General features: G+C 48.1%; 1 protein-coding gene across 13 annotated transcripts in view; it reads left to right on the plus strand.

Moving 5' to 3' along the window:
- Ralgps1 (Ral GEF with PH domain and SH3 binding motif 1) overlaps nt 1-14,651 on the plus strand; it is a 250,289-nt gene that overhangs the window by 32,440 nt on the left and 203,198 nt on the right. For 12 of the 13 annotated variants that reach the window (XM_033759014.1, XM_033759017.1, XM_033759016.1 and 9 more), the window contains exons 2-3: nt 8,005-8,126; nt 12,073-12,180. In XM_033759014.1, coding sequence (XP_033614905.1) covers nt 8,070-8,126; nt 12,073-12,180 — 165 coding nt within the window. In that variant the 5' untranslated portion in view covers nt 8,005-8,069. Of the gene's footprint in view, nt 1-8,004; nt 8,127-12,072; nt 12,181-12,808; nt 12,895-14,651 lie in introns of those variants that run through there. The other variant, XM_033759018.1, reaches the window with a different exon arrangement.

Raw genomic sequence — 14,651 nt, forward strand, 5'->3', positions numbered from 1 at the left:
TTTTTTTTTTTTTTTTTAGACAGTCTTGCAAAGTAGTTCAGGCCATCCTTGAACTCAGTACGTATCCCAGGCCGTCCTTGAACTCATGGCGATCCTCTTGTCCCAGCCTCCCAAGTGATGGGATTATAGGTATGCCTGGCTTCTTGCTGCCTTCTGTTCTATATGATGAGGTCACTGCCCCGGACTGGCATCTTTTTTTACCCTTTTGAGTATGCATCGAGCTTCCCTTCTTGGGAGAGAAGATCCAGCCAGCTACCTACGCTTTACGATAGGAAAATGTAGTGTGGCGCCCTGACAGCTTTGGATTTGGATTTTGAAAGGATCACCATGTCAAGAACAAACCGTACAGAGGCCTGGCTCTGAGTGTAGGAGCTGGGAGGTGCCAGTGGACAAGGCCCATTGTGAACCTGAAGACCAGCCTAGGGCACCTAACCTTTCCAAGTAGGAGCGCCTTCTGAAGTTTTCAAATAAACACAAAACATGAACAGAGTAGAGCTGCATGAACTGAATTAAAAGGTATAAAATAAAAAGGAAAGCCTCTCGTCCCCAAGGTCACAGAGTTCACGGTACGGGACAGCACCTAATGCACACATCCGCCTACACAGATCCCCAGTTACCTGGAGACGTGTAGCTTCATACAGAGGCTAATAAGTGCATTTCAGAGATCTTCATTTAAAAAATCGCAGACAGTTGTACATGCATCTGTGGCTAGCACCACCACGGTTTCTCCATCTGAAACAGTGGGATGGATCTATGGTACCGTCTCGTCTGTCTGTAGACAGTGCTTGGAGCACAGCTGCTTGGGGAGGCTCCACAGGAAGTTGTGGCCCAACACCCCCGACCCACCAGGGCTTCACAGCTTGCAGCCACAGGCTTAGGAAAAAGTGATTATTCTGCCTCTCAAGAGGGTCTGCCTCAGCCTGTCTCGGGCTATTTCCTTGGTTTCCTGAACCTGAAACGTGGAAAGAGTGTTTTGAAAGCTTGGAAGGAGACCAGCCCGCATCTGGGACTTTCCCTTTCTTCCTTAGGAGCCCACACACACAGGACCAGACTGTCATGAACAGAACAGAAAAGAGAGACGTGGGATTGTTCTGTGGTTCTGATACAGCTGCCACGTTCTTAAAAAGTTACATCATGAGAACTGCTTTTTCTCCTGCAGTGTTGTGGTTTCCAGGGAGGCATTAGCAGCGCGCGTGCGTGTGTAGGAGGTGAGAAGCGGAGGGTGGGGGTAGGAGGAAGGGGGTTAATTCGCTCAAACCCTAACAGCCGGTGCTCCTCGCTGATGCCAGCCGCTCCCTGACCAGCCTGATCGGAGGGGCACAGCTGGTGCCCACGTGTCAGGATGGATCTTTACAGTCTGATTCATCTCCCCGAGCTTCAGTCCCCTCATCTGGAAAATGCACGGATTTTAAAGTGCAGGGCCTGCACAGTTGGTGTCTGGCGAGTAGGTGATGACACTGGATGACCCAGCCGCGTCTGAGCGCCTGAACCCCGGCCACTGTGACCGCTCTGTACAGAGCCAGGCCCGGTGGGTGAGGGGTGAGATGCAGTTGCTGTGGTCGTAGAGTAAGGGCCCCGCGTGACAACACAGGCCACGCAGGTGGCTGCTGCCTCCTCCACTGCGTGTCCCTGAGCCTGTGGTGAGGGCTCTGCTCAGCGATGCCTGCTTTGATCCGGGGGTCTTCGTCTCCCCCTTTGCACTCCGGGGAGCCTGTGCCTGTGATGGCTCATGTCCCATCAGTGCCTTCTTACTGGCTTTTCATCTCGTAGCACACTGCCGGGTCCTTGCAAGAGGCCAAGGCTCTGTCTTCCTCCACCGTGTCCTCAGAGTGGGCCGGGTGGATGGTGCTGTGTGAGAAGTTGGGAACTGAGTGACGTGTGGCCGAGAGGCCACCGCCTCTGCCCCATTCACAACAGCCCGAGGTATAACCGATACTCTTGGTCCTCTCTTGTTCTCCTCCCCTGTGAGCCCATCCTTAAGTCACCGTGTCCGTCCGTCTACCTTCCAGACCCCACCCACACCTGCTCCTGAGCCAGCAACTGTCCCTTGCCCTTTCTTCCCTCCTGGCTGCTTTACAGCTTCTGTTCTTGGCTTCTCCGTGCTGATCTCCACCTAGTAGCCAAAGTGACTTTTAGAAATAGTAAGGATCAGAAATAGTAAGGGTTCCCTGCACAGAACCCTTGAGTGTGCTCCTCCCTGTGGCCTGCAGGACCTCATTCTCTGCCCCATCCTGTCTGGACAGCTTCTAGCTAAGCTCCAGCCATGGTCTTCTACTTTCATCCCAGAGCTAGTGAGCTCTGGTGTGCCTCAGGGCCTTTGCACTTGCTGTTTCCTCTGAAATAACACTCCCACTGGTTTCCTTGGCTACCTCCTAGAATTATCATGTCCCTAGGGTGGGGGTGCTAAAGCGCTTACCTAGTGCACACAAGGCCCCGAGTTGAACTGCTACCATCTCCAAGCAGCAACAATAACAACAACGACAAAATAAAGCAAACAAAATGAAATTTCAAAACCCAAGTAATATGTCCTCAGAGAATCGTTCCATGACTATCTTGGCAAATACCGTCTTCCATTTTATTTCTTCAAGGTCTTTGTCAGTATCTGAGATTATCTTCTTTGTTGTGTGCATTGTTTGACTACAAGAGCTGTGGGAGCCAGGACCTTAAGTGCCAGCTCACTTCATGTCCCCAGTGCCAGGAACAGGGTTTTTTGACCAGCACTTCTATGAATTTGGATAGAGAAAAAAATGACATCTTTGTTTTCACTAACTCCTAGGTGAAATTTAAGATTTCTCTCATTTACTAATATGAAGATGAACCGCAGTAATACAAATGGTGGGCCGGGGATTTAGCTCAGTGGTTCCGCTGCCTGCCTTGTAAGCACAAGGACCTGGGTTCGATCCCTGGTACAAAACAAACAAACAAACAAAAATGAATGGTGACTTTGTCACCAATAGAAATCACATATATTTTTATCTCATTCAACAATTGTGGACATTGCAATATCTGTGCTCATAACTACTTTGAAATTATGGCTCTTATTAGACTTACCAATAGATCTTGTTATTAAAGCAATAATAAATCTATATATTCCCTTATGTAAATAAATATAACTATACTACAAATTGTTTAAAAAATAACAGCTAATAAAAATAATTTAAATTTTGATTTCATTGGTTTCCTGTGTGATTTTATTTTATGCACTTAAAAAGATTTCTGTAAGATGGGGCCCCAGTGGGTTTAAGGCACAGAACAACTAAGAACTGGCAGGTAGAACAGTGCCCAGTACACTAAGAGTGGTGGTGCATGCCCTATAACCCCACATACTACACATATTGGGAGGCTGAGGCAGGAGGACTGCAGGCTGGTCAACTTAGTGAGACTTTGTCTATAAACAAACAACAAAAAAAATGATGGCCAATAAATGAATGAATGATATGTTTCTTCTTCCTTCCCAGTAAGTCCGCTGCATTTTTAGGGTCAGGTTTCTGGTGACTTGGCATCAAGTCCATGTCTAGGAATGAGCCCGTGTCAAGGTCTTTTAGAAACCTACTCTTAGACCCTTACACTGAGAGTGACATTTATGACAAGGCCCTGGCTGTTCTCTTGCCTGTGTTTCTGGGTGCATCTGCTCCCCCGCTCGCCTCTCTGATCAGCCTGCCCCTGCAGGACCACCCTCTCCTCCTGAGAACACACTGCCTCGGGTTGGTGGGCCAACAAAAACTGAGGTCTCAGGGTTCTGAGTTCCCAGGAGGGTAGGCGGCTGCCCTGGTTCAGTTGTGGTCTGCCTGGGACGCACCGTCCCCCTGTTCAGGGCCCTCCGCTCAGGTGGAGATGCGGTGGTTCGGGGAGAGCCGGGCTGAGCTTAGATCTGATGGGAGGCTACACCCACAAGCAGGCATTGTATCTCAGCTGGGCTGCTGGGTGGAAGTTGGATGGATGGGGGTTTCTCTGGGTTTGGCAAGCATGTTCCATTCCGCTTGGTTCTGTTATTTCTTAGCATGTGAAAGATCACTTATCTGAGAGTCGCTGTCCATAACTTACACTGTTCCTGTCAGTGGCGAGACATGCAGGAGTCAGATCGGAAACAAACCCTGTCTTTCTTCCCAGCTCAGGATCGCACATTGCGGCCGCCGTGTCTCTGGGGGGACCGGGGCCACTCCGGGGCGGAGGGTGTCTCTTGGCAGTGGTGAGTCCGGCACCTTGAGTGCTGCAGCCCTGCGTTTGGACTCCTGAGACTGGGCTCCCTGGACTTGGAGCTGGAGCCCACCGCTGGGAATCTGCTTCACAAAGCATCGCGATGCTCTTTCTTGAACATTTAAAGCTATGTTTTTTTGTTTTTTTTTGGTTTGAGGAAAGGAGAATAAGAATAAATGGATAGAAATAGGATCAGGCTAACGCTAATGGTGACTAATAACCTTGGTCAAGCGCTGGCCACGTGCCTGGCCTGTCACGTGCACGCCCTTTTCCAGTCCCCACCTGGGCTCTTGCAGGTGGCCACAGCAGGGACAAGTGAGAGCCCAGACCCAGGGTTTGAACTCCCTCATCCTTCCATCCGCTAGCAGGAAGTCACATGACTTCTCCGTTCCGCATCTTCCGGGGAATCCGAGCAGTTTCTGCCTCCTGAGGCTGTCGCGAAGATGAAATGAGCTAGAAGCAGAATGCTCAGGTTGTACCTCGTCCAGTGTCGGCGCTCGCTGCCAGCGCTGCCACTGAGTGGGGGGGAGTGGGTGGGGCGGGCAGCGGGGAGCCAGCGGCTGGCAGAGCGCAGGGGAACCTGTATACCTCGTCCTGTCGGCGCTCGCTGCCAGCGCTGCCACTGAGTGGGGGGGAGTGGGTGGGGCGGGCAGCGGGGAGCCAGCGGCTGGCAGAGCGCAGGGGAACCTGTGTTGGAGGGCTGGGTGAGGCCGGAGGGGTACGGAGGATGAAGCCCTTGCTGCGTGGCAGGCTGAGCAGGTTGGGCCTCGGGCCTGCGCTTCCCTTGGGGAGACCCACGCAGTGCCAGGCTCAGTGGGACGGAAGCAAAGCCTTGAGTCCAGCATTGGACCCATTGAAAGAGTCTGTCTCCCACTCAGCCTTCCACGAGACTGGGAGGCCCAGCCGGCTGGGCTGGTCCTGTTTACCCGGCCTACACTGGGTGGTTAGTCTGGTTTGCTGCAGGGACTGACCTGGGCTTGTGCTGCCTTTAAGCGTTTGGACTGGGTTTACTCTCATCTCAGTTTTTGGATTCCCCATTTTGAAGTCGGGGCTGCTCCTCCCCTCTCACGCCTGTTTCTCCTTTGTAGAAATCCCCGGAAGCTTGCTTATTCGTATGACTCTTCTCTGTTATCATGTGCTAATACAATAGGTTTTAAGATTTATTTGATCATTTAAAAAGGAATCTTAAACATGCAAATCGAGACACTGCACGCAGTGGAGGTCGGGGTGCTTCTTTTATGGTGCTGCAGTCCAGACGTCATAGAATCCGGTTTCTGGAGCCATGCACCTGTCGCCACCATCCAGTTTTAGGACGTCTCCATCACTTTAAAAACACCCTCGTGTCCCTCTGCAGTCGGTTCTACTTCTGCCCTGCTGGTGTGCGCTTTTGTCTCTTCTCTATAAACTTGCCTTTTCTGCGCATGGAATTCAACAGCACATTCTTCTGCATCTGACTTCTTTCCCATAGTGTGAAGTTTCTGAGGTCTAATCATGTTTAAGCTTGTGTCCGTATTTCATTTCTTTTAATAGCCGAGTAGTTTCACATTGCGTGGATGGCTCCCACTGCGTATCTGTTCACCAGAGGTGGACATTTGAATTGTTTCCAACTTTTGGCTTTTATCCGCAACCATTCTGTAAATGTCCAGGCACACACTTCTGAGTAGTTACATGTTTCTGTGTGTTTCAGGTAGATACCTAGGAGGAGAGTTGCTGGATTGTAGGGTAAGCTTTTGATTAACTTTTTAAAAAACTGCCGGATTATTTTCCAAAGTGGTCGTGTCATTCTGCCTTAGGACTGCGTGAGGGTTCCATTTCTCCACTGTAGCCACCCTAATGGGTGTGAAGTAGTTTGCCTTCCTGGTCTTGATGTACATCTCCCCGATCCATTTTCCCTATTGTTCGTGTATGTGTTATCTTTTGTGACATTTCTGAGTCTTTTGTGTGGCTGCACCTTAAACCCTACCAGCCGTGGTCGTATGGTCCTGGGTGACAGGGAGCATGGCTTCTCCCAGGACAGAAATGATTAAGAAATGAGTGTTCTCAGCCTGTCCCCTCTCCTTGCTCATGAAATAAGATTTGGGCCTTTCAGCTCTAGTTTTGACTCTTTACTTTGTTACTACTAAATTATCAAGCAATTGACAGAGTTATAAACTTTGTCATATTTGTTTTATCTCTGCTCATGCGTGTTTTGCCAACCCATTTGAAAGTGCGCTGTAAGCTCATTTTGTCTCTAAATTCTGCCCTGGGCACTGCCTACTAATAAAGACCTCATCCTACTCACTACCACAGGGCTCTCACATCTAGGAACTCAGCATAACTCAGTGATATCTAGGGTTCACTCACCTTTTCCCATGTGACCCCCCCAATGGTTGTTTATAGGGAAGACTTGTTCTTCTGAGTTCAGGGAAGAAGGGGAGGCAGAAGGCTTCAGGACAGTGCTGGGCAGGTGCAGTGGGAAAGGAAGACACCAGAGCAGCTGGGGTGCTAGAGGAGCCGTGGTCAGATGGAGATGTGGAAGGAGGAGCCCAGTGTCTTTGACATTCCTTTGGGCTGCTCTGATGTTCACTGCTGTGTGACAGGGCTTGGGGGTTCAGCGAGTGAAGGTTGCGCTGGCATTTTCTGTCTTTCCTGGTCACCTCTGGTCTAAGTCTTACCCTTCAAGAGCACTCTCCTCGTGGGCAGTATAGATTCTTCATGTCAAGTCCATCGTCAAGTCCGAGTCCAAGTCAAGTTCATTGTCTTTGCTCACCAGTCTGCTGTGCCTCCTCAGCCCGTTCCTTGGTGAAGGGTACCCCATCCTTCTGGCACCTCAGGCTGGAAGCCATCACCTCCAGCTCATCGCCCTCACTCCATGTCGGTTTCTGTGGAATCTCTGTCCTTTGTCTCTCAGTCTGTCTACTTCTCTGTGACTGCACTTCTGCCCTGTGGCTCAGAGGGCCACCCTGTCTCTTACCTGGATAATGGCAGTTGGTTTCCTGGCCACCTTCCTGCTGAAAAGCTGAAGCTGCTAGCTGTTCTCTGGGTGTTGGGATGGAATGGTTACTCTGGAGCAGGGTGCACATGGTGTGGGAGATCCAGTTCTGCCTTGGGTGGGCCAAGCATGGTACTCAGAAGAGACCTTATGCAAGTCTCGAGTGATGGTGGTGAGACAGTGTGAGCAAAAGCGCCAAGGCGTGATTGACTCACCTCTCTGTGCCTCAGTTTCCTCACATGAATTGTGAGTGCAATAATCGGGCCTACCTCAAGATTGTGGGCAGGGTTAAGTGAGACCACAGATGCCAGTTGTGTGGCAGGTGAGGAGTGCTGTGTGGGGTCAGCTGCCATCCAGGGTGTCACTGAGGAGGCAGTGTGGTGCCCAGGGGAGCAAGAGAGGATCAGTTTGTCTTCTCCATGTCATCTTTGCCTAAAAGGTCATAGGCTCTGGTGCTTGCGAAGGCAGACATGTACTGAAATGATCACACAGGCCAGGTGGGAGCCAAAAGCTCCTCCAGTGCAAGGGGCAGCCCCTGCTCAGCCTACCTGGTGGTCACCACACAGCATTATAGGCCAGTGCTACTAGAGAGTCAGAGATGGAGAATTCTATGTGAAACCCAGTTTTTACATGTTGGTAATTAATTTTAAAAAGACTAAGACGCTACACAAGTCTGCTGCACTACATCAGTGGGCCACATTTACCATGAAGACTGCCAGCTTATGGCCTTGCTTTTGCGTGGCCTCCTGGGTAATCTGCCGAGTCTGGCATAGCTCTCCCCTCAAGGGCGGGGTTGATGCCGAGACCTGGTTTTTATGAGCTCCTTTTTCTTGCAGGACTTCTCTAGGCAGGTTATGTCACCAGCAGAGGCTGCCCTGAAGCTCCCTGCGGCCTGGAGACTATGTACAAGAGGAATGGTCTGATGGCTAGCGTGTTGGTCACCTCTGCCACTCCACAGGTATGGAGGCTGCGATCAGGATTGGGCGGGGGCTTCAGCTGACCCAGGCCCTAGCTGAGACACGGCAGCAAGGCCACAGGCTCCCATTGAATGCCACCATTCTTAGTACTCCCAAGGTCCCTGGCCACACTAGGTGTGAGATTTGGGAGGCAGTCAGCCCTAAGGATCAGTGTGTTTTCTGAAGCTGTTCTCTTCAAAGAAAACCAAATACCTGCTCGGTCTAGCTGTAGCAAGTGCCACATTCCATTTTGATGGCAAGAAGGGATCGGACCTTTCCCAGGAAAAGCTGCTCCTGATTATAAATAAGTCTCGCATTCCGGAATGAAGTCAGACAGAACTCATTCCAACTGGCCCGTGCTCTTATTTACCTTTCTCCATAGGAAATGGCTGTGAGGACTGGTGATCTGAGGGGGACCTGGACCAGGGCCCTCGTGTGGGGCTTGGAAGTTTGCGCTCCACACTCAGTAACAGAACTGACATGCAGGGGCAGCGGGTGTCATCTGAGGCTTGGAGCCTCTGTGACAAGTGTGTGATGCCTGGCACCTGTCACACCCTGGCCAGGCCGTGCTGGGTCCTGGGCTCACATGAAGCGAGGCTTTTGAAACAATCCACGGTAACTGCACAGAAAGCCATAGGAGCCAGTTTGTTTCTTACAAATCTTTCCAAAAATGCCTAACGTTGAAATCAAATTTGTGGCCCAGCACTAGGGAGGCTGAGGCAGGAGGATCGCTGTGAGTTCGAGACCAGCCTGGGCTGCATCGTGAGTTCCAGGTCAGTCTCAACTACGTGGTGAGACCCTGTCTCAAAAAAAAAAAAAGGAAAAGAAAAGAAATCAAATTTGTGGGTGCTTTTAAAAATGTGTGGGGCCAGTATAGTTCATAAATAAAGTTACTGCACCATCATCATCATCATCATCATCACCAATTAAAAGATTTAGGGCAACTTTTGACTAAAAGCATCCCCTTGAATGAGTATACATGTGGGGCAGGTAGTGTGGGGTGTTACAGGAAAGTTACAAACCTGAAATCCCAGGAATGGGTTTTCATAACTAGAAGAATCAGATTTCTGTTTCCATCTATAATTTCTACTCCATCCAGACTAAAACTCCTATCTTCTATGTCCTGTGTGTGTGTGTGTGTGTGTGTGTGTGTGTGTAGACCGATGTATATACGCACATGCACACACTGAGCATAGTCGGCCTTCCGTGTTCTTGGAATCCACTAACCAGGGGTCAACAATACTCACACAAAAGTTCCATGTGTACTGAACATGCACAGAACCTTTTCTCATTGTTTTCCTAAATAATACAGTGTGACAATCATTTATATAACGTTACGTTTCATTAGGTTTTATAAGTAATCGAGAGATGATTCCAAGTGTATGGGAGGATGTGCAAATACTAGGCCATTTTATACAGCAGACTCGAGCGTCCTTAGATTTTAGTATTCTTGATGGGTCCTGGAACCAATCCCTTGCAGATACTGAAGACCACTGCATGCATATGTGCGTGTATCCAGCACATGGTACGCACTCCACAATGTCTGTCGAATGACTGAATGAACACAGGGATAATGAAGCACTCATTAAATCTCGGTGACTGAATGCCGCATTCACACCCACGCACGCCCGTAGCTCAGTGCCTACTCTGTTCCAGGCACTTTGTTAGCATGTTCCACAGGCGTCTTCTCATTTCACCCCGACGGTAACCCCCTCAGCTGTGTAGCTGAGGTTTATGGATGAGCAGCCCGAAGCGCACAGAGGTAAACACGCTGCTCTGAGCCCACAGCTGGCCAGGCAGGTGGGTTCAAGGCAGGCCTCCCAGACCCTTGAGCTGGCGCCCTTAGCCAGAACGCACGCTGTCCCAGAGGAAGTCAGCACTGTCATCCAGTTGAGCCGCTTCCCAGAAGGTGAATGGAGGCAGCGCAGAGATTTATAGACCTTTACCTTCTCAAGGTCAGCACTTAAGACTGAAAGGTGGAAGGGGCCAGGCATGTAGCTCAGCGGCACTGTGCCTTCCTGGCAAGCGCAACGCCCCGACTTCAATTCCCAGCACCAAAAAAGAAAAGAAAGCAAAACAAAACAAAAGACTGGAAGACGGAAACAAGTGCTGATTCCGGAAGTTTTTAGTACTTTTCAGACTTACTCTGACCCAGATGATTTTCTTGTCACCTGTGACACTTTTTGGGGGGCAGTACTGAGGATTAAACCCAGGGCCTTTGCACTGAGCTACATTCTTAGTCCCCTTTTAAAAAAATGTTTCTTTTGAGACAGGGTCTTGCTAAGTCACTAAGTTTCCCAGGGTATACTTGAGCATGCGGTCCTCCTGCCTCAGGTTCCCAGGGAGCTAGGCATGCACCACTGTGGCAGGGTTAGGATAGCCAGGTCTTGAGTCAGCACCTGTGTCCCTGAGAGGGGGATTCTGCCAGGTGGACTCGGCTTCATTCAGTCACCCGTGCCACCAGGCTGGGATGTGAGATTTGACACCACTGTGTCACGGACGGTGAGTGAGCCTCCCCAGAATGAAGCCACTTGCCTGAGTTCGTGTAGACGGCAGTGCGAATCTGGCTTTTTATCCAGGTCTGTCTGATTTCAGAGCCCTCAGCCACTATGGTGAACTGCTCCGTAAGACCAGGGGTTTTCGGTACAGCAGGTTGCTCTGTAAAAGCCTTTCCATGGCACGGGCCTACTGAAGCTGTCAGGTTGTGTTCCTTCTTCTCTCTTTAACTTCACGTTTTTAGTTGTTGACTTGTAGGTTCTCTCACTGGCCTAAAATACTCTTGTTTCCAGTAAGACTGCAGCATTTTTCCAGATAGAGCAATTTTGGAAAAGTAGAATTTAAGGAGGAATTAACAAAAGCATATTCTCTAAATCCTATTCCAAGATGTTGAGGTTAATGGAAACCACAAAACCTTTCTTGATGAGTTGAGACAAATAAAATCACTTATGAACAGGGCACGCTTTTGGGGTGGTAAGCCTGATGGATTCCCCAAAGTGGAGTTTGATTAAATTAAATAAAATTGCAGAGAAGGCACACACAGTGCTCTGAAATCCCCGCGGTGTAGTATTTCATGAAATCAGCCATATTTGGGGCATTTTAACTTGCACCTTTATGGGAGCCCCTTTCTTTACCTGCAGGACTCAGTGTGTCCTCCGTACAAGGGACTCTTCTAAGTGTGACTTTCATGACAGTCTCCAAAGCCCAGTGGTTACCTCTCAGCTCATCAACCAGCAGGCTCTGAGTTCCCAGTGTACCACATGTGAAGTAAACCTCAAATAAGGCCTGGAGGGCCAGTTTTACATTTTGGATAACGATTTCCTGCAGCAAGTTCAAGTAAGAAAAAAATGAAAGCCAGGTGAAATAAGGTCATGTTTGGAAGACGTAAGGGAGCAGAAGCTGTCCTCAGGCCTCTGAGAGGTGGGGACTGTTCTCTCTGAGGGAGGATCGTGCTGGGACTATTTTGTTGCTATTTTTCTGGGGATAGATCCCAGGTTGCATGCAAGGGGGCAAGTCCTATACTGCTGAGCTCTACCCCTATTCCCATGTTGTAACTCTCAACTATTTCAACACCCCTGAGCCCGATACAGTTAGGTGGTAGTGACTGAAAGTATTTTTGTGGGGAGCCAGACAGAAAACTACATTCATATTCTGGCTTATGGTTTTACAGCTCAGCTATCTGAGAGAAGTAACACGCCGCCTGGACTTCCCTATCTGTAAAATGGGAGTAAGGATAGCACATACACATAGGGTAATCACAAGGATTAAGTAACAGCATGCGTAGGAAGTGCTTCACACGGTGCCTGGAGCAGAGGAAAGCCCGACGCAGTGGGAGCTTTTCCTTGTGTGACTGTGACACTCTCACATCCTCTGTTCTGAGGTGGTGTGGGTGGGGGGAGTGCTCCCAGGCCAGACCACTCAGGCGGCGCCATCTCTCTGCGTTTTCCACAGGGCAGCAGCAGCTCAGACTCTCTGGAGGGCCAGAGCTGCGACTATGCCAGCAAGAGCTACGATGCCGTTGTCTTCGATGTCTTGAAAGTGACTCCCGAGGAGTTTGCTGTAAGTGACGCGGAGCTGATGGGGGTGCTGGCATGAACACGGGGTGCTGCAGGGAGCCGCTGCTTTGTGCTTTCTGCCCAGGTCGCAAGCAGTCTGTATACCCAACGAGAGGCAGGTGCACATCCCGTGTGACACACCCCGTGGTGTCCAGAAGGACGGTCTCAGTCTTGGAATCACCGGGGAGGCACACACAGTATACACGACTGTCTAGCCAGAGGAATAGGTCCTAACAGCTGTAGAGAGCAGCATCATTTAAAAAGTGCACATAGCATGCACGCACGCATATTTAGACAAGGTCTAGATCTGATGTTTGCATATTTGTGAATATCTGGATCTATGAGCCAGGCGTATTCCTTCCTATAGTTTAAAAAAAAATTTTTTTGGTACCGGGGATCGAACTCAGGTCCTTGTGCTTGCGAGGCAGGCGGCAGAACCACTGAGCTACATCGCCGGCCCCTGCTTGCTATAGTTTTTAGTTGGAGATTCCAGGTATTTGTAATTTAATTTTTCTTCTTTTTATTTATTTTCACTTTCTATGATTTTATAATTGCCATTTCCAACAATGATAGACAGTATTATTTGAGCAGTTTTGAAAAATTATAACCCTAAAAAATTGTTTTTTCTCCAGCCAGTGTTGCTGCTGGACTGACCAATGGCAGAGCAGAGTTGGCACCTCGTTTTCTCATGACTGTTTCCTCCTTTGGGGCCTTCCTGGTAGGAGGATTTTACTAGCTCTGGGGTGACTTTTCTGAGCAAATTAATATTGTATTGATGCCACATTTTATTTACCCATTTATCTGTTGATGGGCACCTGCACTGGTTCCCTGTCGTGGCTGTTGTGAGTGGTACCTCAATAACACGGTTATGCAGGTAACCCTATAATATGCCGACCTTCATTACTCTGAGTATATATCAAGGCCTGGTATACTGTGTCATATGGTAGTTCTATTTTTAGTTTTTGAGGAGCCTCCAATTGATTTCTATAGTGGCTAATTTACATTCCTACCAACAGTATAGAGGTATTCCTTTTTCTCCTACATTTTTTTTTTTGTATTTTGATAATCATCATTCTAAAGGGGAACTACAATCTCAATGTAGTTTTTTTTTTTTAATACTGGGGATTGAATTTGGGACCTTGCACTTGTGAGGCAGGCGGAGGCACCACTGAGCTAAATCCCCTGCTTAGTGTAGTTCTGATTTGCATTTTCCTAAGGACTAAAGAGGTTGAACATTTTTTCACATACTTCTTGGCCATTTATACTTCTTTTGAGAGGTGTCTACTCAATTAATTTGTCCATTTATTGATTGGGCTATTTAAAATTTTGGTGTTAAGTTTTTTGAGTTCTTCACATATCCTAGATATTAAATCTCTGCTGGAAGAGTAGCTGGAAAAGATTTTTCTCCCATTCTGTGGGCTGTCTTTTCACTTTTTCTGTGCAGAAGCTTTTTAAATTTTATGTAGTCTTATGTGTTGATTTTTACTGTTATATCCTGTGCTATTAGAGTCCTATTCAGCAAGTCTTTGCCTATGCCCATGACTTAAGTGTTTCCCCTATGTTTTGTTTGAGCAGTTTCAAAGTTTCAGGTCCCATATGTACATCTTTGGTCTATTTTGGTTTTGGTTTTGGTTTTCTTTTTTTGGTACTGGAGATTGAACTTGGGACCTTGTGCTTGTGAGGCAAGTGGCAGAACCACTGAGCTAAAATCTCCAGACCTTTGATCTATTTTGAATAGATTTTTGTACCAGGTAATATATAGGGGTATACTTTCAGTCTTTTACATATGAATATCCAGTTTTCCAGTACTATTTGTTAAAGAGACTTTTTCTGTGATGTGTTTTTGGTCCATTTGTCAAGAATCAGATAGCTATAGTTATACAAGTTTGTAGGAAAGATCTTTCTCTCCCTCTCTCATCAATGGAGAATGGAGTAACATAAGTAAGTTAAAGAAAGAAAAAAAAATGTAACCCCAATTTTATATCCAGCAAAACTGACTTTAGAATATCAGGGACATAGGCAGTCCTATCAGGGCTTCACAGAACGTCTTCCTCCGAGCCCTTCCGAGGGATGCACTGGACATCCAGTTTAGACAACAAGAAGGACCAGGAACATATGAGAGAGACCTGTGGAGAGCAGTGAACACACATTTACTTGTAAACCTGAGTGAGGAATAAAACATGGAGTGTATAGTTTGTAAAGGTTGTGCCCAGATAGTAGAGCAGAATGTGACTCAAAGTATAAACTATTTTAAAATGCAGAAAGAGCAGAGAGAACATATGCAAAAATGTCATAATTATTTGCAGTAATTGTATTGGTGATGATATTAGTATTGTGGCTGTTGTATGTTTAATGTAGGGTAAAGTAAATGAACACACGGTATACTGTAATCCTGGTGTTCTCCTGATACTTAAGACCAGGGTTTTGGGTTTTTTTTGTTTGTTTGGTTGGTTTGTTTTTTTTTTTTTTTTGGTT

Source organism: Fukomys damarensis, unplaced genomic scaffold, assembly GCF_012274545.1.
Source record: "Fukomys damarensis isolate Sample0158 unplaced genomic scaffold, DMR_v1.0_HiC HiC_scaffold_36, whole genome shotgun sequence".
Taxonomy (NCBI): Eukaryota; Metazoa; Chordata; class Mammalia; order Rodentia; family Bathyergidae; genus Fukomys; species Fukomys damarensis.